Source organism: Cicer arietinum, chromosome 4 (assembly GCF_000331145.2).
Source record: "Cicer arietinum cultivar CDC Frontier isolate Library 1 chromosome 4, Cicar.CDCFrontier_v2.0, whole genome shotgun sequence".
In the NCBI taxonomy this organism is placed as follows: domain Eukaryota; kingdom Viridiplantae; phylum Streptophyta; class Magnoliopsida; order Fabales; family Fabaceae; genus Cicer; species Cicer arietinum.
In genome coordinates, this window is record NC_021163.2 from 18550607 (window position 1) to 18576615 (window position 26009).

Here is a 26009-nt window from a genome sequence, read left to right on the forward strand (position 1 = left end):
GAGAAATAAGTATAATTGTAGGGATTATTTTGAATGTGAAAGTTTCAGTCATTAGTAATATGTTTTTTTATATATTGATTATTTTAATTATCCTAATTTATAAAATATTGATAATGTTTGGAAAACTAAATGATGTTTGGGGGAATATTAAAAAGGAGATTAAACGATTATTACTTTTATTTTAACAAAATAAAAATAATAATAATAATAATAATAATAATAATAATAATAATAATAATAATAATAATAATAATAATAATAATAATAATAATAATAATAATAATAATAATAATAATAATAGTAGTAAAACATAAATAAAGAGACCAATGGGTTTGACTCTATGAATCCTGATTGTTAATAAAATAAAACAAAGAAAAGAGAAGGGAGCTGGACGTGCGGCCTTAGAACCAAAGAGTAAACACAACAACAACCTATCGTTTGACACCGGTAATCGATAATTGTTCCGTAAAAGTTTCTATGTTTTCATCCAAATTTGAGTATGTTATTTCATTCATTTAACTCGTCAATTAAACATAATTTTCCAGATTTTTAACAACCTCAATTTCTCTCTAAAATACCCGACTTCTTTGTTTGTAGAATTCGTTATTTTGTACCGTTCTCCTTCACCGTAAGTCCGATTTGAGTGAAACCAACGCCAAAACGACCATGTGAAAAGTGGCTATATTATCCACTGATTGGGTTTCTTATTTATGGTAATTTTCCTTGATCGAATTTCGAATTTAGTTTTTAGAGTATATTCTCATTATTTATTTTTGATGTTTACTCATAAACTGTCGAGTTAGATCGATTGAAGGACAAAGAGTCAATGAACAAAGGTTGTTTTCTCGTGGAATCATATTCGTTTGTGAAAGCGTCAAAGTAAGGTAAGGGGTGAGAGAGCGTTTGAAGTCATGAGTATAATATAATTTGAGATGAACAGGAAAACCGTATTTTCCAACAATTCATTCGGGGATCGCTACGTACCGCAGTAGCCCTCTGAGTGATAAATTGATTAATGTAAAAATATGCGAACTGTGAGATTAAAATATGGAATAGAAATATTTATAAGGTGTTGATTAATTTAACTTCGTTAAATGTGTGGTATTTGATATTATCGTGTTATTTGATTTATTATTGTTAAATGTTTGATATTTGATATTATTGTGATATTGGATGTCGAATGAATTTTATGTATATGTTTGATTAGACATGTTTAGGAGATATGATAATAAAAGGTGGATGCATTTTGATAAGTTTTATGTGACTATGAGGATGTATAATTTATAATAATGATGTTGTAAATTTGTGATAAGTCTATGTAATGATGTATGATTGATGAGATTAATGTTATAAGATTGTGATGAGTATATGTGATGACGTATGATTAACGATAGTGATGTTATAAATTGTGATGAGAATATTGTGATTCCAATTTGTGTTTGAGATGAAGGTCTTAATGGAGTACCATAGGCCAACGAGGGGAGAAAATAAATATTGAGAATTTGTGAAGTGAAGATTATTTTGTCATCATATAGGTAGGGCCTAACAAGCCTAGTGATTCCGGGGAAGTACAACTGAATGAGCTTGATCGTGGCGGTCTACTGTCGAGCCTTAAGGCATGATTGTTAGACCTTGGAGGTATTCGGGTGGGGAATTCCTAGGTGACTTGGAGGTAGCACTCCAAATGTCGGGAGCTATCATGAAACACACGTTTACCTCGACTGTCACGTATATGTGTCTCGGGTTGAGTTGAGGGGATCTATGAGGACAATGCCAATTTGAATTGTCCGTCCACCAGGATGGTGGCATAGTATCAAGCCTCCTAACCAAATACTTTAGAGTTAGAATGGTACCACATTGTGAAGTAGAGTCTAAGCTCATGCATAGCATTGCATTTTATTGTAATTGTTTTGTTGTTATTAATATGTATCGTGTGTGGTGATAATTTTTCCAAGACAATTTGATGTTACAGTGAAATCTATTGATTTTCCTTGAGTGATTTTGACATTTGAATGTGATATTTTATTGATTGAATATTTGTGTAATGATACGGTCCTATTATGATTGTTTGCGTGTTCTTGTTACTTGTATTATAATGTCATCATGATTTCGAAACTCACCTCCGTCGTTGTTTGTGTATTACTGGTTGGGCCCTGCGTTTGCGAAATCACAATTATTACAGGTTAATGAGTCTTGAAGTTTAAGTTTGAGAATTTTTGTATTACAGGGTTTTAATTTGTATTTTACTTATTTAATTTGAATTGAATTTTTGTATGAAAACCTTAGAAGTACTAGTAAGTTTTTAGAATTAAATCCAGTAATTATACTTAAATAAAGCTTATCAAGATTGCACTATTTTAATGAATAAAATAAGTTTAAAGTGTTTTTATTTTTATTTCTGAGAAACGTGATATCTTAGATTAAATATAAAGTTTTTATTTTCTTGGAAATATATTTTTATTTATCCGCTGCAAATTTTATAGAAATATGATATAAATTATTATATATATTATTTTGGGATTTAGGGTGTCACAGTCACTAGATAAGAAAAAGAAATATTTTGGTTCCGATGGTGGTAACATGTGTGTAGCAAACTTGCTTCGTTTGATCTATAAATTTAGTATGTTATTCCTATCATTGAGTTTATTATTTTAATATACAGTATCAGTAGCTTTTTCTTCTATGAGAGTTACTTTGACAAACCCACTTCAGTGGAAGGTTATTATAAGATGGTTATTGTTGATTGATGTCACTGTTGAGAAGACTCTGGTGTACCCATTAATTATTATGATGGAAGTTTTTATTGGGCTAGATCTCGTGATTTTTATTCTCTCAATTTGAGGGAAGTTTTCGACGTTAAAAATTGTGTTCGTCTCATGTTTAATTTTCTGTCAATTATAATTGATCTTGGAATTGTGTTTTTTGTTTGGCCATTTTTCTGCACAGGTGAGAGAAGAAATATGTTGCTTCTTTGTAAAAGATCTAAATTAGTTAGACCAATTTAGTTTTGTGATTTTTTTTTATTAATTCATATAATTAATTTACAACTTAACTTACTAAATAGTTAAACACGGGTTGGTAATAAAAAAATTAAACACAACTAATAAAATTAAAAAACCTGATAAAAATAAAAGTACAAAAATCGTTCAAAAATCAAACAATTGAAATCTTTAAATTGTTAAAAGTGTATTTATATTTAATTATTTTGATACATATATATGTCTTTTATTTTTTCTATTGTATAATGCTTCTTAAAAGTAAGTTAACCACAACTGCTTAGTGCTTCAAGTTATCAACGAATGATCTACAATTCATGACAATAATATAATTAAATAACAAAATATGAATATATATATATGATAAATGATGAAAGTGAGTAAGAAGAATGGAGACACGAAAGAAAATTCAAAATTATTATAAAAGATATGGAAATTTAAGAAGAAATATTTGAAATAATTTATATAGATTAACAGCATAAATTAGAAAATGAAAAGTCGAATTGAAAAGTTAAAAATGTCAACCTATATAATTGACCTTACACTTACAATCTACTTGTTTAATATTTATAAATACGATAATGAATAAAAATTAATAATTAAATATAAAGATACTAATTCAAAATAAAAAAGAAACCATACTTGTTTTCACGATACCAAAACATATCTTTTTTAGGAATAAAAAATAATAATAACATGTTATGTTATAACGTGAAAGTTATAAAATAAAACATATTATAACATTATAACTCAGAAGTGTGAGAATTATAAGATAAAACAATTAATAAAAATAAATCTTGAGGAATTCAAAGAACTTTAAATCTAGTAATTAAATTTAGAGTTGCATTTGAAGTTAACGAATCTCTACTCATACAACAAAATCAACAATATTAAAAAACTCAAAATATAATTAAGCTAAGTACAGACCTCTATTCCACAAGCTCCATTGATTTCTTGTCATCACCAAATTCTGCATATAAATATATAATAAGAGGAGACACAAAAGACGTGAGTAGATCTTACATCATGTTAAATGAATGAATAAGTTAAAAATAGATGACCATGCATTCATGAAACATATTTAGCATGATCACAAAAATCACGACAATATAATATTACATGATATAAATGGATGATCTTTCAATGCTGAAAATGCACTCCTTGAAGTTCATGTGGTGCCAAACTAATGTAGGAAAACTTGTATGGAAATGTTATTCTTTATGTCATATGCAAATTGCAACACCCCTCTAGATTGTATGTATTGTGTGCAATATCACAAAGACGATACTATCAAGTAATCGGTCAATATAGTATATAGTTGTACAAAGACATCCTATGGACAACACCTCAAAGTGTAAAACTCAATAAATCACTCTCCTTCCATGAAGTCTAAACTTAACTCCTAAGTTTTTTAGATGATATATCAAACACCTAAGTCTTAATAAAAAATTTATATGATTCTAAAGCTATTAAGGAAATTGAAAGTTCGAAAGAAATATATAAAAAATTATGAGAGAAATCATATATAAGAAAAACAACATTACGATGAGTAAAGAAAATTAAAGACTTTAACATAACAAATAAATGAGTTTTAACTTAAGGGTTACCTAACACATTTACAATAACCATTAAGGCAACTCTTGACTTTAGGAATGGGACACGGATATGTTTTACAATCAACGCGTGACTTACATCTCTGTTTTGCTGTAATATAAAATATAAAATAAAGAAATGTTATTTAAAAATGATGGAAGATTTTGTATAACATTAAAATATGAGAATGAACTTACCACTAGCGGCGATTAAAAGAAGAAATAGAGACACTAAAAGAATCACAGTGTAAACAACCTTGAGAGTTTTAGCCATTGTGTTCTACCTTTTTATGTGACAAGTAGACAATTGTTTGATCACCTTATATAATAAAAACCTAATGTTATTTTTAATTCAATTAAAAAGTTTTTAAGATTTATCTTAGTGCAAGAAACCCTTCATTACAATAATTAATAAGTGTCTCTAACGTACATTGATGTATCATGTTTGTCCATTCAGCTAATGAAATTGATTACTTGACGTTAGAATAGAGCTTTATATAAAAATATTATTTGTAATTAGAGTTCATTCATGCTTACAGACCTTAATTTCTTTTTTTACCCTTTCTTATTATAATGAGAATCTAAACAAACATTATACTTCAATGAAATGCATATTAGGACACATTGAACTAAACCAAAAACTCTTTCTATATTTAAATCATTATTAGGTGTATGTAAAATATATGGAAGGGGTCCGCCATCGTTTGTCTGAAATTGTGGGTCTAGTGGATTCAGACGCCATCTCCCCTTATATCCCCTCCGCTGTGATCTCAATGTCGATACAATCATACTTCAACTTCATTCACTCCGGCTTTCAATAAAAATTTCACTCAAGCTCATCATAACTCTTTTGATTTTCCTCTCAGTGCATTGCGCAAACCTTGTATAAAGGGTAAACTTCTCATGGTTTTCATTTTATAAAATGAATATTTCACTCGTTCTGCATCATGCACAAATTTCCTACATGGTCAGGTCATTCTGTCCATGTCCATGGGGATGTTCTTATTAAAATCGAAGTCATACGCAATATCTATAGAAACTTTGGAAAGTTATTGGTCTTTGGAAAATGGTTTCTCTTGGTAAATGATTTTTTGAGTTCATGGTAGAATTTTATCTTTTAAATTTTAAATCGGTTAAAATGTACATTTTAAGTTGGTTATGTGTCTGAGTTAACCGCAAACGACTTAAAAAACATGTTTTTTATCTCGTTTTATAAACTGACTTAACAAAGCTTCCTCCTATTAAGTCGATTCAGCTTAACTAACTTAAACATCATAAATTCAGTTCAACAAATCATCTTTTTCAGTTAGTTCTTTTGATCAACTGACTTAATAGATATAGTTAAAATAATAATTATTTTTTTAATAAACTTCTCATTTTGTTTTTATGCTCTTGATCATACATATATACAATATTTCGTATTAAATTTTAGAAGTTTTGTACTTGTAACTACAATTTTATATAATAATCTAATAACCAAAATATACAATATCATATGTTCATACAAGAAATATAGAGCACAAAGAACAAGTCTCCCCATTTCTAAATAATAACGACAACACAAAAAAAAAAATAGTTGTCCATTAACAAAATTACAAAATCACAATGTAAAAATAGTCAATAACATATATTAGTATTGTCATTTTCTTCAACTAATTCCAAAATATCCACACGTTTTCGAACTTCTTTAATTTGACTCGGATGAAATGATCTCGAGTTATCGAATATCTGAACAAAAAAAAAACACAATCAATATCAGTTGAATCTTAATTTTTTTATCATACGAACATTAAAAACTACAATCAATAGCAACTTATAATTTTTTATCAGATAAATATAAAAAAACACTATCAATAACAACTTGTAAAAAATTACGTATTTGCATCTATGAATCAACTATGTTACAAAGTTCAACATATGTAACATGACATAGTAGTCACACTCATACATTTGTCATGTTTTATCAAATCATCGTGCCATATTCGTTTTGTATAATTATGCAAATCCTATAACAAATAAGATGATTTCTTATTTTATAAAGTCTTTTTAAAGCAAATTGTAAAAAATTCTCCATACATATACACTTCACTCAAACTATCAAACTATTAGCATTCATCCAATTCATCCAACTACAATCTATAACAACTTTTATTAAAAATAAATAACCATAAATAGTAATATTAAAGTAAAATAAAACTAAAATAATTTTATTGTCATCTACTTTTTTTATTTATTGTCGTATTCATATTAACTAAGAGTAATCGAATAGTAGTATACTATTGTTTTCTTCCTATTGTTATTATTTTGATTATTGTTTTGCTCCATATCATATAAAATAGAGCCTTTAGAATATGTAATTTAACTTACGACAAAATCTCCTATATCCATTCAAAACACTTCATCTATAGTGTCCAAATAAAAGAAAACAAAATAATAAAGAGTCATTAAAATAAAATAAAATAAAATAAAATAAAATAAAATAAAATGAATTTGACATGTCATTTTCTTTTCTTCATAATATATAGTTCTCCCTTATTATCTAAAAGTGAAACAAAATACTAATCATTCTAGCAACATAAGATATCTGAAATATTGTTATAAAAAATTACTTACTCAATAAGCAAGAACTTGAGATCCAAACCTAAAATGGCGGAAATAAAACAATGGTTATGGTTCTGAAGTCGGTGTTAGAGTAAAGTAAGGAAGTGGAGTTGCAAGTGTTGACGAAGTTAGAGGATAGGGAAGGTTTAGGGTACTAATGCTAAGTGCACATGGGAGATAAAATGCTAAGTGAATGAGATTTTTTAAATTTTTCAAATTCGTGTTAAGTCGGTTATCAAAATTACCCCTTTAAACATGTTTTCAATATTTATAAAATTGACACCGTCTTTTTTTATTAAGTCGTTTAGCAAAATAATCGAGTTAAATACAAAGGAAGGGATATATATTACTTTCTTATTTTTATTTTTACAGTCTATCTTAATTCAATTGCTAATATAACCGTATTAAACGTGTTTCATCTATTTACGAAATTGACATTGTCTTATTCTGTAAACTCATTTACATAGACAACCGACTTAAACGTATTTATGTCTCACTTGTTAAGTCCGGTGGTATATAAATAACTTAACTCACCGTATGAAAAACTCAATTTTCTACTAGATCCATTTTATTTCTATGGTGGACCAAAGTATTATTTCATCTATTGGGTTTTGGAATCTCAATTCGGGTATCCTTCTTCTTTCAACTTGGTCTCTTGATTTTAACCCTCATTTTTTGCATTAAAATATCGCGCAAGGTGAGATTTGATGATTTGGCTCGTGAGTATTGGAGGTCGAAAACATTATTTGAAATTAGCAGTGTAGTGGGTGTTCCAAATTATCTTGGTGAAGTCATGCGCAATAGTACATTTGATCAGTTTGCATGAGTGTTGATATTGACCTAACGTTACCTCTTCATGAAAGTCATCTTGTTGAACGTGAAGGGTTTTTTCTCTAGTCGATGTGGAATATGAAAAATTGCCTCTATTTTGTGAGGTATGCCACATTATTGACCATGCCAAGTCTATTACAACTAAGTTGGTTTCAATAACTATGATCCTTACTTGTTTTGATGATAACAAAATTACTTTGTAAAAATAATTTAAAGCACTAATGTTTTGTTTAAGTGTGCAGTTTCCTGATCATGTATTTTATATGACTTTATGTTGCATCCTTTGATGTTTGATATAAGTTAAAGGAACACCAAGAGTAAAATCTTCAATTTCCTATCCTCCAAGATGTTCTGAATATGATCTCCAAGGTCTCTTAGTTCAGAACCCTTGTAAAATATCAGTTTTTATCTTAAATGGGGCTTTAGGATGCATATTAGCGCATTGCTATGATTCTTGGCGTATAGTTCTTCTCCGGACATAATATAGTGCCACCAAATGCATTGTAGCGCATGGTTGGGCAGAATGATCTACAATGTTAAATAAACAATTTTGTTCTTTAAGACGACTTTCCCTCTTATTTGACTTGACTTTTCACACTTTTTATAGTCCAAATTGGATTTCAGTGTCATCATGACAGTCATAGCGATGGATGTTACCTTTCATTTGCAACTAGTTTTACTCCATTTGGACGTCTACAACTCGATATATGAATAAAATATTGCACCTGAGTCATGTTGCATTTTCACCATAGTTCAATATTACGCTAAACAAATCATACTAAACTACATAAAATAGTTGGTTAATCGTGAAAATGAAAACATAAACACCTTATTTTTTTGAAGGATCATTTATTCAAAATAACTTTAAAATGAACATTAAATTGAAAGAAATAAGTTAAACAATTGACTCAAAATAACTCTAAAAGTAATGAGTAATGAAGGTTCATTAGTGGACGTGCTGCAAATTGCAGGTGACGTCTAGTACTCTTGAAGCGTCGAAAGACGTTTTTATTTTGAAAACTTATATTATCTATTTTAAATCGCTTCCTTGTTGAACATCATTAAAATATTCAGAATTATTGCTATGATAGTGACATCGGATTGAAATTATTATTACTTTTAATTTGCTAAAGTTACATACGTTATGTTTCGAAAGAATTTTGCTATTGTGATAAAATTTATCATTGTTTTAAAATTTATGATTTTTTTCAGCGTTATTGTGATGTTCCAAGTGAGTATGTGATGTTCTTAAATATTAAAAATTATAATCTTCTTTATAGAGAAAATATGATTTTAATATTTTTAAATTTATTATTGTATAACAATAATTATTTAATTATATTAATTATGATTCATGTGACTTTTAGATTTATTATTTTATTTATATGAATGGTTGTGGATGCGGACAAAGATGAAAACCTAAATTTCACATGATAAGAAATGATGGCGGGTGAGGGAGGCAAAATTCGCTCTGCCCCACCCCATTGCCATGCATACTCTTTACCTTGTATATTGTTTTTAAAAACTCGCTTTTTTATAAGGAATTTCATTACTAAATTATAAATTTCAAAAATATTATTTTGAAGTTTAAGGTGTTATCTTCAATTGAATGGATGAAATCACACTTGAGTAGTAGATTGTTAGTATGTCAAGTATGAGTAAGAGTCACATGACTTGTAAAAAAAATCGCAAAAATTTCACTGAAAAATTACATGTTGAAATATTCACAAAAACTTTTGCATATATTTTTCTTAAATTGCATTTTTCTCTTCAAATATTTCCTACAAAATTTTCTTTGTTTGTTGTGGAATAAATCCATCTAAATTTTCTATGAATTTTAAAATCTTTAAGAAATAATTATCTGCGAAATTTGTATTTTTGCAAAAAACAATTGTTAAAATCTGCAGGACAATTGTTAAATGATAAAGTGAATGATGAGGACTATTTAAAGGAAATGACTCATACACCCAAGATTTCCGGAATCCTGATGACCTAACCCTGATGAATACATCTCGAGTTAGGGGTGGGCAAATTTCAGTTCTGAACTAGAACCGTATGAAAATTGAACCGAATTGATTTTCAGTTTGGAAAAACCGAACCGAACCGGTTTTTGGTTCAAAAAACCGAACCGAACTGGTTTATAAAAGTGGTGAACCGGTTTATTATTTTGAACCGAACCAAACTTATTTAACTTAATTTTTTTGTTCACATAGGCCAAAATTGACATAATTACCCCTAATTACTTCTAAAAAAACAAATTCGGTTTAAGTTTTTTGAAATAAAAATTGGTTCGGTTTTTTAACAAAAACCGGTTTGGTTTGGTTTTTTCGAATTGAAAACCGGTTCGGTTTAGTTCTAGTTTTAAAAAATCTGCAGGACAATTGTTAAATGATAAAGTGAATGATGATGACTATTTAAAGGAAATGACTCATACACCCAAGATTTCCGGAACCCTGATGACCTAACCCTGATAAATACAACCTATTTGGAAAATCAGCTCGTGGTATGAAAATTTGGTGCAAATTTTGCATATTAGGTGCCTTATATGCATTATGAATTGTCACAATCCAATTACCTTTTTTTCTTACCATTCACAATGTATACGTTTAAGGCATAAAAATAAAAGATAATTTCCTATAATATCTAATTACCTTAAATGTATTTTTTCCCGTAACCTTTAATTTTAGCGCTTTCTTATTATTTAGCGCCCGATTTAATTTGTTGCTACCGTAGAATTTTATTAACTCATGTTTAATTGTTATCGGGTCAATTCTTGTTTATCATTCAAACTTATTGATAAATTTTGCATGCATATTTATAATATTGAAAAATGTTATTTAAATACCCATATTTGACACAATATTTAATATTATATGTACTATTCACCGTATTTATATGGTGAACAATATTTAAATAAATAATTGAAAAAATAATTTCTATTTTTTCTATTTTTCTATTATTGAGAAATATTTTTGGGATAAATATACAAATTTATACTATTAACCACTATGAATGATTCATTAACCACTAAAATATAAATCATTAACGGTTTATTTAACATTTATCTCATTAACTACTAAAATGTAATACATTAACTACTTTAGAGTACTGGTGTTTTAGTGGTTAATTAATGTTGAATATCTTAGTAGTTAATGAGATATATATTTAAAAAGAAAGAGGTTAATAAAATATTCAAATTGCTTAATGGCACAAACATATATATTGTGTTATAAAATATTAGAGGACTTCGTTAAGGTTTGATTATTTCATGATTTTAACTTCATGTTTCTAATAGTTTGTGAATTGGTATGGTGCTTTCATTAACTTTTTATAGCATATTTAATAGTTTTCGACGACGAATTATGAATATTTGAATGATAATTTCTATATTATTGTTTGACTCATTAAATTTATATTTTGGTTTTCTTTAATGGTTTTCAATTTAATTTAATTTACACTTAGCATCGTCCAAACCGACATAAAGCTGATTCAAACGTTGAAAATAACACATTTGACTCTTGTATTAATCAACTGACACATCATTTGAGAAGAATCAATAGTGTCGGCTTATTGGCGCTAAAGACAATATTATGTAAACGAAACATGTAGCATTGGAAAACTAACACTAAAGTCAATTAAAAGAAATATACAATAAATAAAAGTCAACTCTATAAATATATTAGTTTGTCCAACACTAAAGTCAAAATTGTGATTACCAACAAAACATGAGGCGTTTGTTTGACCAACGCTATACTACAACTCTATGTGTTTTTTTGCATGAGCAAATTAACTTTTTCACCTATTAAATAGTTAATATTTAAGAATCATTAAAATCAATAATAACGCTTCTAATTTTTCACACAAAAAAAAAAATCATATTGCATTAACAACATAACAAATACACCATAACGTTTGTCTGAAAGTACCAAATAATAATATAGTATGAAATTATCAATTAACAAAGTCATACAAAATACATATTTATTGCTAAAAGATTACAAAAAAGTAAGCATAACTACAAAATCAAACTTTGTCTAGTGAATGGTCATCCTTAGAGTATAAGTGTTACAGTTTGAGTCGATGCTGGAGGCTAGAAAAACAAATAAAATGTTTAGTGCACTAGCGTGCGTTGGACTGATGCTAACTAGCGTCAGTGCCAGGGGACGACGCTAAATATGGAAGCTAAAAACAGTTTTTTTTATTAATAAAAAACTCATAAAATATAGTTAGGCACAAGCCTTTAGTCTTCTACTTTCACAAGAAAAGCTCCATTGATTGCTTGTGATGACTTCATACAAATACTTTATAAGAGGAGGCACAAAGAAAATGTGAGTACTGTAAAATGAATAAGTCATAAATATATAAACATGTATCCTTGAATCATATATAGCATGATCACAACAATTGCAGCAATATAGTATAACACAAATAAATGGACAAACTTTCAATGCTAAAACATGTACTACTTGAAATTCATGGGATGAGGTTAAAATAATTAGGAAAAGTTGGATTGATAGGATATGTTCCATGACATATGCAAAGTACAACACCCCTCTAAATTACTAAATTCTAAGTGATATATATTTATCTTTAAAACACACGCATATATAAGAAAAGGTTAACAAATACTTTCACAACAAAACTTAACACGTTTTAAAAGTTATTAAAGAAATTGAAAGTTCGAAAAAAATATATGAAAGTATGAGAGAAATTATATATAACAGAAACAACGTTGTGATAAGCAAAGAAAATTATTTATTTATTAAAACAAACTAATTTTCCCAAAAAAAATTGCCGCCTAATTGCACTATAATCCCGTCTAAACATGCCCAAACTCTTCGTCTTCTTAATTCCCACACCCAACTAAAACTAAGTGACATTTCTCGTGCAACAATTTATTTGTCCATTTGCAGACTATTTTCATTTTCTCCATTTCACTGTCCAATGTCTAAATTGATCTTTTCTTCATTTTTCTATTTTTGTCTCTCTTATCTTCAGTGGCGAATCTTGCATAAAATATTAAAGGAACGACAAATATTAACTAAAATATTATAATTGAAATTTATAAAAATAATATAGTTTTTTTAGAGCTTCACACAATTTATACATAGTCGACAAATTGTAAAAGTTAGAGTTTCAATTCACACAAGTTTTACTATTTTCAAAATTCACATAAGTTTTTAGAGTTTTACACAATTTACGTAATTCAATCTATCCGCTTTAAAATTTTCATCTTTGTCAGAAACTTTCTTTTTGAAAAATGCATGAATTTTCTTATGTTTAAACATTGTATCACTCCTAACAAAATACACAAATTAGTTACACAAGGCATTCAGATAAAGAGTTCACAGTTTTCAAGGTTACAATTCACATTCACAAAGTAAACCTATTCACAAATTCACAATCTCAAATCCATACTACACTTATCATCACAATTTACACGCTAAAGTTTACAATTTCAATTCTCACACTAAAATCGTTCACAATTAACAAAATCACAAATACAATTCACACACTACTACTAATTCACAATTTTAAACTAAAAATAATTCAAAATTAACAAATAGTAGAAGAGGAAAAGAGTAAGTACTTGAAAAATCTAAGAAGCGGATTGAGATAGTATGATAGATTGAATATAAATTTTGATATTGATAGATAGATAGATTGGAGAAGAATGAATATCAACCTAACAGAGAATTGTTAGTAATGCTATACTAAACCAGCATTCAACATCTGAAAGACCAGACCATAACATGCGTTTGAAGTTTGTTTTGCAGATATGACATTTGGGTTCGCTTCCTCTAAGGTCATGAACATGATTATTGACGATAGATTATTTACTTTGTTCAACTCAGTTCTTTGAGTTTTAATCATTTGATGCATAGATGATTTCTTAGTTCTCAACTGTTCAGTGCAAATAATGAATGAACGTATTGGTAGAATTTATTGTTAGAACTTTGTACAAATGAATTGAGAGAATAATAACAAAAATTATGCTTCTTAACTAGCCTCTTACATTAAAATAAACATACATCAGTACAACAACCATTGTGAATCTTTTACGCATATAGTCATGACAGCTATAATTATAGCAGGTCCATTCCAACTGGGACTATACATCGTGAAAGAGTCTCCTTATCTGGTCAACAGTTGCAGGCATCAATGTTGCTGGGCAGCGCTTATACTGTAATGAACAAAAACACACACGCGGTAAACAAATAATTAGATGGGAAAAAAAGCATGAGTAGAGGTGACATCAGTTGATTATGTTCCCTTTGGAACTCTTCAGCCAACCTTTTACTGATAATCCTTCATTTCATATCTAGTTCGATGGAAAATGCTAAATATACAACATTAATATGGCAGAAGGAATTAACGTTGTGACTGACTTTCAATGAAAGGGGTGATTCCAAATATTTTATACTGTACAACCACAGTTAATTCTATTATTGTCAAATTCATTTAAATATTTCTCTCTTAAAAGAAGTTCCCGTATCCACAAAATATTAATTGTATCAGTATATCTTAACAAACTTCCCAATGGTTCCACTCTAACTTGTAAAATAGAAAAAGTTGTTTGAATTCCAATAACATTAGTTTAACCATCAAGGCAAATAAGGGTTCGCGAAAAGTAAACTAATTGGCCTTATATTTAGGTTATATCCTTTCAACATCACAGTTAAGGTGTCTAGAGCTGTCACCTGAGTGGTATACTTGAATATACAGGCATAGCAGAAGACGAACCCTGATACTGTAATTACAGATGGATTAACACGCTTCTGCAAGCACAGGGGGCAAATTGTTCTGTCTTTTGGTAGTGGTACCCCTTCTTTGGCAACCTGTTCATATTACACAGAGATTCACACACAGACCCTTTAGGCACTGAACCGGCACAACTTTGTGAATTACTTGGAAATTCTAATTACTTAATGCACTAGATAATAGAGAGGATGCAAGTTTGGCTATTAAAATGTAGTGAAAAGTAACAATGGATATTGAAATTCTTTTTTTTGTTGTTATCATGATCAAAATGGTAAAGTGAGTACTGATGAGAGAGGTGGGGAAAAGATTAAAATTTGTTTCTGCACCTTTGGTGGAGGAGGGGGAGGGGGAGGAGGATATACAGTTGGAGCTGACATTCTTTCCTCAGCAGACTGGTACCACCATTCCATCATCTATATAGGATGACATAGAAAATGTGTTAATGATTATGATCCTCGGTAAAGTGTAAATAAAGCTAGCATATTTAACAGCAAGTCACTGGCAGGCATACTTAGGATCCTTGGATAGAACAAGAAGTCAAACTTCAGATAAACCAAACCACCAAGGCAGTGGAATAAAAGGCTTTAGTGAATAATGATTCCATTGGTAACAATATTTGATAGTTGATACAAAATTGGACACTTGAACAGTTACATAAAATTCAAAATTGAGCCAACAATATCAAGCAAACTACAATAAGCTAAGGATTAAGAAAACTTCGTATCATTTTTTATATATTGAGAGTATTCAATGAAGGAAGAAAAACTATTAAAAGGGCTAGCAATCTTACTTTAAAGAAGAACACTGCTGCAATCAAACCGGTTTGTGCATAGTCAAGTACAGTGTATGTAGAGCTGAGTAATGCTCCCTGCAATGTCTGCATTGTGAAATGCATTATGTAATCACATGTGATTCATGGGTCTAAAGTGAAGCATAAACAGCTGTTGATTCATTCAGTCCGCATTGCCACGCATGATAACAGATTGCAACTGCATATACTTATATACAAAAGGAAAGTTTCACCATTTTAACCTAAGGGTTTGAATCACTCGAGAGGTAAGTTCTGACAATACATGTACAATGGTTTATAATTTTAACCGTGTTAATGTAAGCCTCCCCATTCCCCAAATGGAAGAAAAAATGGAAAAGATTAATATCAATAGAATATGAAACTAGCTTCTTCTTACTTCAGGGAAAGTAAATGAAAGATAAAATCATCACGGTGATAAAAAAAAATACGCACCTTCAACCATTGAGGACCACGGAGTCTCTCACGTTCACGGCTACGTATCTTAGATATTCTAGATGAGGCATCCATCTATCTTGACATGAAAGAAGAGAATGAAAAGGTCAATCATATGAAAAAGAAATGGTAAACTATGAAGTTCTTAAACTGCAAAAAAGAACATCCAAGTTGCTTCAACCGTTTATTTGAGTCTCACATATATTGAACAAGACAGCAATAATAAAATTTCCATTTTGTCAAGCACAATTGTCACACTATGGAATGAGTTACATGACAACTTGATGAAGACATTCATGGAATTTGAAACAAGTTTTGGTATTCTTGGAAGGACCGGGAGGGAATTACATTAGCAACAACTGCAAACATAGAGCTCATTCATGTGTTGATGAATTCTATTCCAAAATTCCACTCACTAACTGCTTCAACACATCTACAAACAGACAAATACACCAACCAAACAGATTCACTCACATTCACCAATAGCACAACAGCACTCAACAACCAAGTAAATTAAGAGCATTTCTAAATGATAATAACAATGGCATGTTGCAAAAGTTAATTACATTTGGACTGGAAGTCTAAAGGTTGACGGGATGCCAATACATATCCAGCTTAGAACTAATGTCAGTGTCAAACAGCCAGAATAAAAGGGAGAACATGGTAAATAATAGGCCAAATAATGAAGACTTCTGCAAATTCAATACACTAAATGTTTACCAGCTCTTGCCCAGTAGCTCGGCACACTTGAATCCCAAGTGCGTGCAGTGCTAGTGAGTAGTACCCGGTAGCATCCAACAGGTATAACATCTGGTATGCAAATTGCATACCTGCAGGTAAATATAGAAAGACAGATATTCAGACAAGACATAAACATATAAATTTAACAAACATGAAGAAAACAACTAACTCTTAAAAAATAAACTGGATTTACATTTATCAGAAAAAAGAGCTTGCAATCAAAATAAAGATAACTGTTAACAAATCAGGATACAAATAATCCAATGTCTCAACAACCTGAATTTCACACACATACCCTCAGTACCAGCATGTAACAAAGGGTAACAAAATCCGACAATTTTCTGAAATCTCTTAATGATGCGTGTCCTAACAGAAGCATGAGCATCCGATGTCAATGTGGACACCACAGAGTCGTGTTCAAAATCATATGAGTCATTTTCATCACCCCAAAGACTGGCCTGAATCCTTGCTTCCCTTTCTTTATTGTAAATTGAATGCATCTTTGATTTCAAATACGGCAACACAACCTGAAAATATAATAAATATTCATAAGAAGTCATTCCGTGTAACATAAAGCAACGGTTACAGAACCAAGTGAAGTGGAAAATGAGTACGAATCAAATTGACTATAACAATTTTTTGTTAGACTTGAAAACCGGAGGGTTAAGAATTAAAAATAAAAAACAACAATTGGAGAAATGAAGTAGGGTTAGGGTTGGTACCAAAAAGAGAAGGGAAAGAAGTTTTTGGCGCCTCCGTAAATGTGAAGTAGCATCAGTATCGTTAACGAGTTTGATATTTGTGGGTCTTCTACGGAGACCATAGAGTGATTCAGAAAAAGAAGCATCTAATAAGGAAATGATTAAAGAAGAGAGTTAATTATATGTTTGATTGAGAATTATATAATTAGAGAGAATTGCAAATTAGGTACCTGTGGTTCGTAAGCTGTGAGCTTCGAGAACGAGCATGAGTAAAGCGAAAGATTCATCTTCGTAATCTAAGAATCTATGAAGGAAAGGTCTTCGTAATGCGAGAACACCAATTGAGTATGTAAGAGCGGCACGGAGACTGCGGGGAAGCTGTTCGGCCGCTGCCATCTCGAAGAACGTCGGACGACTCCCTTGTCCCCCCACCTGAAACAACATCTCTGCTTTTTTTCTTCCTTTTAATCCTTCACCTCAAACAACGACACTAACGAGGATGGAGCAAACTCGTAGAGTGTGAATTGGATTAGGGTATTAATTTTTTTTTTTTAAGTGATTCAAAATACTTAACGTCAGAACCTATGAAGTCAGTGTGCAACAAAATAGATAAATATGAAGGGGTTACTGATACTTAAATTGAAAATTGGTAAACTTTAATTATGTTGTATGTGAAATTTAAAAAGTTACTTGTATTTAAGTATATTTTTTAATAATATTGAAAGTAATTCTTTTCAAAAATGTTACCTATACCTCTCATTTTACTATCCACACTCCTCTTTTTAAGAAAAATAAAAACAAAATGATCTTATATATTTATAATATTCTTTAACTTCATTTATCCCTTTACTACTATTCTTAACCTATCATAACTCACATATCACAAAATAACTATAACTCACCCATCATAATTTATAATCATTCAAAACTCGCATCACTCACTCATAATTTACACTCATCAGTTTTCTCTTCACAATGTAGTTAAAGTGACCCAATGAGGTATGTTTATTATTTTGTTTTTGAGTTTGTAATTTTTTTCAAAATATGAGGATTTTACGTAAATTCAGTTCACGTACGTTGTAACATTACGTGAATTGAATTCACGTACAGTGTAAAATTGTAAAAATCTGAAGTAGTACGTGAATTAAATTCATGTAAACTTACGTGATTTAAGATTGCGCAATTAATGGAGTTTGAGACTCGTAGGTGGTACGTGAATCCAATTCACATACGCATGTGTGAACTGAGTTCACACGCGTTTATGTGACTTGAAATCAAATAAACGTACGTGAACTAGGTTCACGTAAACGTACATAAACTCAATTCATGTATGCGTACGTGAATTAAGTTCACGTATCAGTATTGCATATTGCATAATCCTGAACTTTTTATGTTCCTTTTTTGATATAGATAAATGAACCAATGGGGAGACAATAGTGACGAAATGTATGAAGGTTTATAACCTGATTTTGAAGATATGGATGATGGTTTAGAACGTGATTTCGACGAAGTGTATTATGATTTGGAACTTGATTTTGATGCAATGAATGATGGTGTTGAACCCGAAATTGAAGACGCAATGAATAATGGAGGTGAACCTGTTACGGTTGATTTAACTGATGTATTTAGCACCAGCATGATGTTTGATACGCAATATGAATTATTGAAATGGGCTATAAATGTTGGAAGATAAAATGGAATTGTCGTTGTCATTTTTAGATATGAAACTGCGACAACACGACCAATAACAAAAACAAAATTAATTTTTGCTTGTAAAATAAGCAGTAAATATAGACTTTGGAATAATCTTAAACCTACGAGGAGTAATGGGACTAGAAAATGTGAATGCCCATTTAGATTGAGAGGAACACCATCAAGTGTTGGTGAAGGATGATATCTACATGTAATATGTGGTGTCCATAACCAGGAATTGACCAAAAAACTGATTGGTCATGCTTTCTTATGGCGATTGTCTCAAGAAGATAAAGTTATACTTGGTGATATGACGAATAACATGATCAAACCAATAAACATATTGATGATACTAAAGTATCATAATGTTAAAAGTTTAACGACAATAAAACAAATTTACAATGCATGTCAAGCGTATCGTTTATCACTTGTAGGTAATAGAACATAAATGCAACATTTTTTAACATTGATGGAACACGACAAATACGTCTATTGATATAGGAAGATAGAGGATTCTGATGAGTTGAGGGACATATTTTGGGCTCATCCATACGCTATCACTATTATAATTCATTTTCATGTAGTATTGATTATGGATAACACATATAACACGTGTAGGAATCAAATGTCGTTACTTGAGATTATTGGTGTTACGTATACTGAAATGACATTCTGTGTGACATTTTTACATATATTGAAATAAGAAATTACTAGGTGGTGAAGTTTAAGTAATCGCTACTAATAAATATCATGCTTTGATGAACGCATTTCAATATGTTTTTTCAAAAGCAGTCAATTTATTATGTTGGTTTCATATATGCAAAAATGTCAAAGTAAAGTGCAAGATGAATGTGTTTCAAAAAAAGAAGCATGTGCAAATAATGGAGACATGAGAGTCTCTTGTTTACAATTATGATGAGACTCATTATTACATGAAGTTGACTATATTTGAATGAATTTATAGTAGTTGTTCTATTTTAATGATTATGTACATGACCAATGGTTAATTCATCACAAGGAAAGATTTTTTGAGACGTTAACAAATAGAGTTGTGCACTTTGAGAACACCGCAACACAAATGGTTGAGTCGACACATTTGAGTTTGAAAAGGATATTACAAGACAATATTGATGATATATGCAGTGCTTGGAAAACCATCAATAGCATGATTGTATTACAATACAGTAAGATAATAGTATCATTTGAAAAAAATCATAATTCAAAAGGTTCATCGACATAGTAAAAGATTGTACGTCAATATGTATGGTGTTTTGTTAAAAAATGCAATAGACTACATTGCGGCAGAATTTGATCGTGTGAAGTATGTAGGTATAGATAAGTCTAAATGTCGTTGCATGATTAGGACAATACATGGTATATGTTGTGCATGTGAAATAGCCGGATATAATATGATCACACATTCTATTCCATTAGACGCTATTTATGTTTGATGGAGTAAATTAACTTTTCGTAATGATCGATCGGGTAAACCTTCATAATTATATGTGAAACATGAAATAGATGTGATAGTTAAAAAGTTTGATGAACTTGATGTACCTAACAAAATTGCATTTTGTAACGTCCCATATTTTGATCTAATAATTACCTATAGATATTTGTTTTCTTTTAAAAATGATAATATTTTTTTTTATGAGTAGTACATCATGTAATAAAGAAAAAATTCGCTATAAAATAACTTAATATCATTTTTTGTAAAGAAACACAATGCGATTTACTACATATCATTGCTAATTGTTAGAAAAACATTCACTTACGTCAAAAAACATAATTAATTATCTTTAAGTGAAATAAAAAAAAATAAAAAACAAGGTTGACTGATTCAAATTTTTCCTAGCGGAAGGAACATCGCAATCACATTTCTATTTAAAATTAACTATTAAAAGAAAATAAACTTTAGAAATAAACTACTTCGATTTTATCAATACAAACATTATTTTTAAGTCAAAATCCCTTTTTTTTTCCCACGTACATGCACCAAGCAAACATTATTCATGCAACTCTTCGATATCCAGAGTACCTAAATGTTGATGTAAGGGGTCAGTTCATCCTACGACAAAATTAAACCAAATAATAAGTTAACAGCCGTAAAATATGAATATAAAATATTTTCGTCATAAAAGATTTAAAGAAATTAATTATTTAATAATTCACAAAGATGTATCAAAAGTCATAAAATGCATATAAATAAATCAAGTAGCAACTCACCTTAGAACAAATAATTATATCTAAATAAGAATCACAATAAAATGTGTGCAAGTTATGCATGCTCCTAAAAGTATATGATACGGATATAACCAGTCCCACAAGCGTTCACAAATAAGTCACCCATACCAATGGGGAAATTAAATCAGCCACACATACATCCACAAAGATGCATATGTCCTGAAATGATAATGATGCTCAAAAGGTATATGTTACCATCCATTTAGGTAACCACAAAGAGAACAATGTTCAACACACAAATCACCAGTCATTTAGGAAACCACAAAGATAACAATATTCAAAACACAAATTATCAGCCACTTAGACAACCACAAAAATAAAATATTAAAGATTAATTTTTTATCACTTATGACATCAAAGTTTTATTCTCATTGATGCTTAAAATAAAAAATCAATAATTTTGCTATCCCAAATATAGAACACATAAACACATGAATAATTATATTATAGTCACAACTATTATTTTACAAATTATAACATCGGATTAGATACATGTTATTGTTATACGTTAAAACTAAAATAACGAAGAACACATACAACTATAAATCTTATTTCTTCTACTATAAAATTTATCTCATTATCAGTCATTTAAGTATACAAATCAATTTTTACCGCTATACGCATCGCAATAATCAACTAGATCAGATTGTCAAAATTAAAAATTAAAATTTTTCATCAAGTCCCTCAAAACTCGTATAGTATTCATAAAATTCGAAACTTTCAAATGAAATAGCAAAAAAAAATCGAAACTTTATATTGAATACATCATAACAAACATATTACTCATGAATTCATAATAAAAATCATAACTTTATAATTAAGTACACCTAAACAACACAAAAATCACAACTTTAAATAAAATATATGAAAACGAGCATATTATTCATGTTATAATAATAAAAGTCAAATTTTTATAATTTAGTTTATCAAGGCAAACATATTACTCAAAAGAATCAAAATATTATAGTTAAATTCTTTAAGACAAATATAAAATCGATATTTTTCTTTTAAAACATCGTATCTGTATCTTACAAACCACTAATTTAATATCTAAGCTCCACAAACCAAAGAACAAGACAAAGGTCAAAACTTTACTTCAGATGGTATTAAAAGAATAAAGAAAATTGTAATTCGAATTTGCGATAATGATTATCGTAATTATGGTGTGAGAAAAAAAAAAGGAGACTATGTATTTTTTTCTTTTATTTGTGGTGGGAAATTTGGAAACTTATGAGAAAACAAATATGGGTATCATAATAGAATGTGAAGGTGTGTAGACTTCCTTTTATATATATATTGCTATTAGTTATTACACCAAAAATTGCATATAATTCGTTTTGTAGAGAATTAAAATAAAGTTATAATATCGGTTTATGAGAGATTGAAGCATGATATATAACAAAGGATGATAGTTTTTTTTTTGTCATCTCTTAATTGAACAAAAAGATAAGATATATAATTCAATTTCTAACCTTCCTATAAAAAATGAATTAAAGGTGTTAAAAATGACAGAATCTACATTATATCCTCTTTTAATTGGTTGAGACAAGGACAAAAACTTTATATTATGCCAATACAACACCATGAATGTCATAAAATGTTGTCATTGAGGAGAGTAAAAAAATGAGTCAAGTCACTATTTTTTTATACTAAAGATGAATGGACCAAAAATATTTTCAAAACACTTATACATGAGGGTTAGGTTTCGCTTACTCTATACTATCTCATAAAATGAATACTTATTTGGTCGTAAATATAACTAATAAACAATATAACTTATATAATTACAATTTAATTAAATAATTCAACTAATATTTTATCAACTAAAATAAATAAAGAAAGACAAGAATATCACTATAGGTCACACATAACAAAATAAAACAAACATATCTAACACATCAATTTCATGATTATCGAAACTAATCAAATAAAATAAATGCACAATAGTCCATTTATGAAATAATCATGTCATAAATCGTCCCCTGTGTAATTATCACGTCAAAAAAATTAAATAAAAATAAAGGTTATAATTATTGAGATAAAATTGAGTGTAATAAAATTTAATCTAATTTATATACACATAGAATAGTTATTAATTAAAAAATAAATCATAACAATTACTAAAAAAACACATATAATATATATATATATATATATTGGGGTGTTACGCATTTAAAGGTAAATTACAAGAGATCGCGTAACTATCCACTACGTCGATGTGTCCACCTGTTGACAAGGTTAAAACAAATGGTGCACCAAAAAAAGACAAAAGTAAAGTATTAAAAAAATATAAATCAACCAAACGTGATCCATCTTGGTGGGAGTACGTGGATGCAAGTGTTCGATGCAGTGACACAAATGCATGTAGCATTGCAACATCTAATAATGTACAACAACCTCGATCATAAGTTAAAAATCTCATATCTCGACCATCAACCAGCAAGGTTCAACAACCAATAGTTCTTTTATTCAACATTTGATTGCAGGTTTAAATTCATAAATTTATATATGACATTATTGACGTCGACGATCATGGTAATTGTGGATATCGTGTTGTTGCAGGTTTACTTTGAACGAGTGAGAAACATTGGGCATTCATTCGTTAAGAGTGTGTGGTAGAGCTTCAAGAGTTCATGTATCATTACGAGAGAATATAGGTGGAGAAAATTTTGTTCAACAACTTATACACAGTGTATATGTTGAACAAGTTGCAACTATTGATAATTGGATGACATTTCCAGAAATGGGATATGTGATTTCTTCAAAATTTAACTTTGTTTTCGTTGCATTATCATTTAACCAATTGCAAAAAAAAATTCCACTTAGAAGTTCACCACCAACATTTATGTTAGATCATCCATGATAATTATTGTATTGGTTAAGAAATGTTATTTCGTGCAGATATTAATTAGGCTAAATTACATATGTGGTCCTTTAACTTAATTTCAGGTAACGTTTTAGTCTTTTATCTTTTTTTTTCCCCGACTTAGTCCTTTATTTTAATTTTAAGTGACAATTTGATATTTTATGTTTTAAAATTTCAACAATGTTATCCTTTTTTATACAAAAATTCAAAAAAAAAAAAAATTCAATCAAAACTCATAAAATTAATTATATTCTTCAATATAATACAAATTTCATCAAATTCGTAACGCAAAGCTTCAAATAAACTCATATTTTCATACTTTATTTGATATTGTTATGAATAAAGGACTAAATCGGGAGAAAAAAAAAAGATAAAGAACTAAAACGTTACCTGAAATTAAGTTAAGGGACCACATATGTAATTTAGCCTATTAATTATGATGTTTAATTTGTGTTTATCAATTTTATGCAAGTATTAATTGTGATATTTAACTTACATTTATCCATTGGGGTAGCTATTATATTGTTTTTATATGTTCAATAAATTATTGATTTTAAGAGGTTTACTTAAAGTCAAATTATCTTATACCACCAACAAGTAATTTGTGGATAACTTATTGCACTAAAGAAGCACGACAATGAGAGTTTATTTATAATCGTCTCATGAGACATTGGTTTAAGATATTTACATGGAGTATGAATTAATATATTGTAAATTGAAATTGATTGAATCTGCATTTGATCAAATATGGAACTATGAGCTTCTAGGCCTATACGATTTCCTATATAAAAGGACAATCGTATACAAGAATGGTAAATGGAAACGTCCTGCCAGTTCGACTCGGGCATTGTGCATTCGACAACATCCCCAAATAACATATTATGGTGGAGGCTAAATTGTTGTGTTTTGTTTTACCCAAATAACATCACAATTATTCAAGTATTAATTATGATGTTTAATTTGTGTTTATCAATTTTATGCAAGTATTAATTGTGATATTTAACTTACATTTATCCATTGGGGTAGCTATTATATTGTTTTTATATGTTCAATAAATTATTGATTTTAAGAGGTTTACTTAAAGTCAAATTATCTTATACCACCAACAAGTAATTTGTGGATAACTTATTGCACTAAAGAAGCACGACAATGAGAGTTTATTTATAATCGTCTCATGAGACATTGGTTTAAGATATTTACATGGAGTATGAATTAATATATTGTAAATTGAATAATTGAACATATTGTGATATTTAGTTTAATATTGTCTGAATTCAAATATTGCGGTTGTTATAAACCGTCAAATCAGTATTACACAATATTCTAAAAATATTACATATCAAAATTGGTCACTGAATAAAGCATAAGTCCTTCCATTTTTTATTCGATATGGTATTACGTTTGTCCAATCTCTACCACCATCCATCTTAGTTCGCAAAATTAAAATTAGCTCTTATGCAATATGTATTACTCGCAATGGATTAAAAAATACATTAAATAATTTAGTTAAAATAATAGATGACTAATTAATTTTGTTATGTAATAAATTGTAATTAATATATCATCATGTCAATTGCTTCATTAACGGCATGAAGGGTAGGTTATGCAACCAAATGATTTTCATGGATTGGTTCTCTATGGATGATGTATAAATGAGAAATTATACGAAACCAGTCTATGTAATCGTTCGAGCAATCTGCAAGTCCATGTACAACTGCACCAACATCCACTACATGCACA

The 26009-nt window shown here is 29.3% G+C and overlaps 1 protein-coding gene and 1 long non-coding RNA gene across 3 annotated transcripts; both read right to left on the reverse strand.

Annotated features, from left to right (window-relative positions):
• Positions 1–3104: 3104 nt before the first annotated feature.
• Positions 3105–4911, reverse strand: LOC105851906 (uncharacterized). The gene is made up of 4 exons (XR_001143694.3): positions 4787–4911; positions 4604–4700; positions 3924–3966; positions 3105–3304 (listed from the first exon to the last, which is right to left on the reverse strand). It is a non-coding gene; the product is annotated as an uncharacterized lncRNA (long non-coding RNA).
• A 9030-nt stretch (positions 4912–13941) lies between these two features.
• On the reverse strand, positions 13942–18067 carry LOC101491347 (peroxisome biogenesis protein 12). Of its 2 annotated transcripts, XM_004497325.4 has the most exons (9): positions 17698–18067; positions 17489–17613; positions 17062–17293; positions 16746–16855; positions 16026–16100; positions 15573–15659; positions 15109–15195; positions 14722–14859; positions 13942–14204 (listed from the first exon to the last, which is right to left on the reverse strand). In XM_004497325.4, the coding sequence occupies exons 1-9, from the start codon at positions 17909–17911 to the stop codon at positions 14133–14135; spliced, it is 1140 nt and encodes a 379-aa protein (XP_004497382.1). In that variant the 5' UTR covers positions 17912–18067; the 3' UTR covers positions 13942–14132. The 2 variants fall into 2 exon arrangements, with proteins under 2 accessions (XP_004497382.1, XP_073222998.1); XM_073366897.1 differs by lacking the exon at positions 17489–17613 and having other exon boundaries at positions 17698–17888.
• Positions 18068–26009: the final 7942 nt, after the last annotated feature.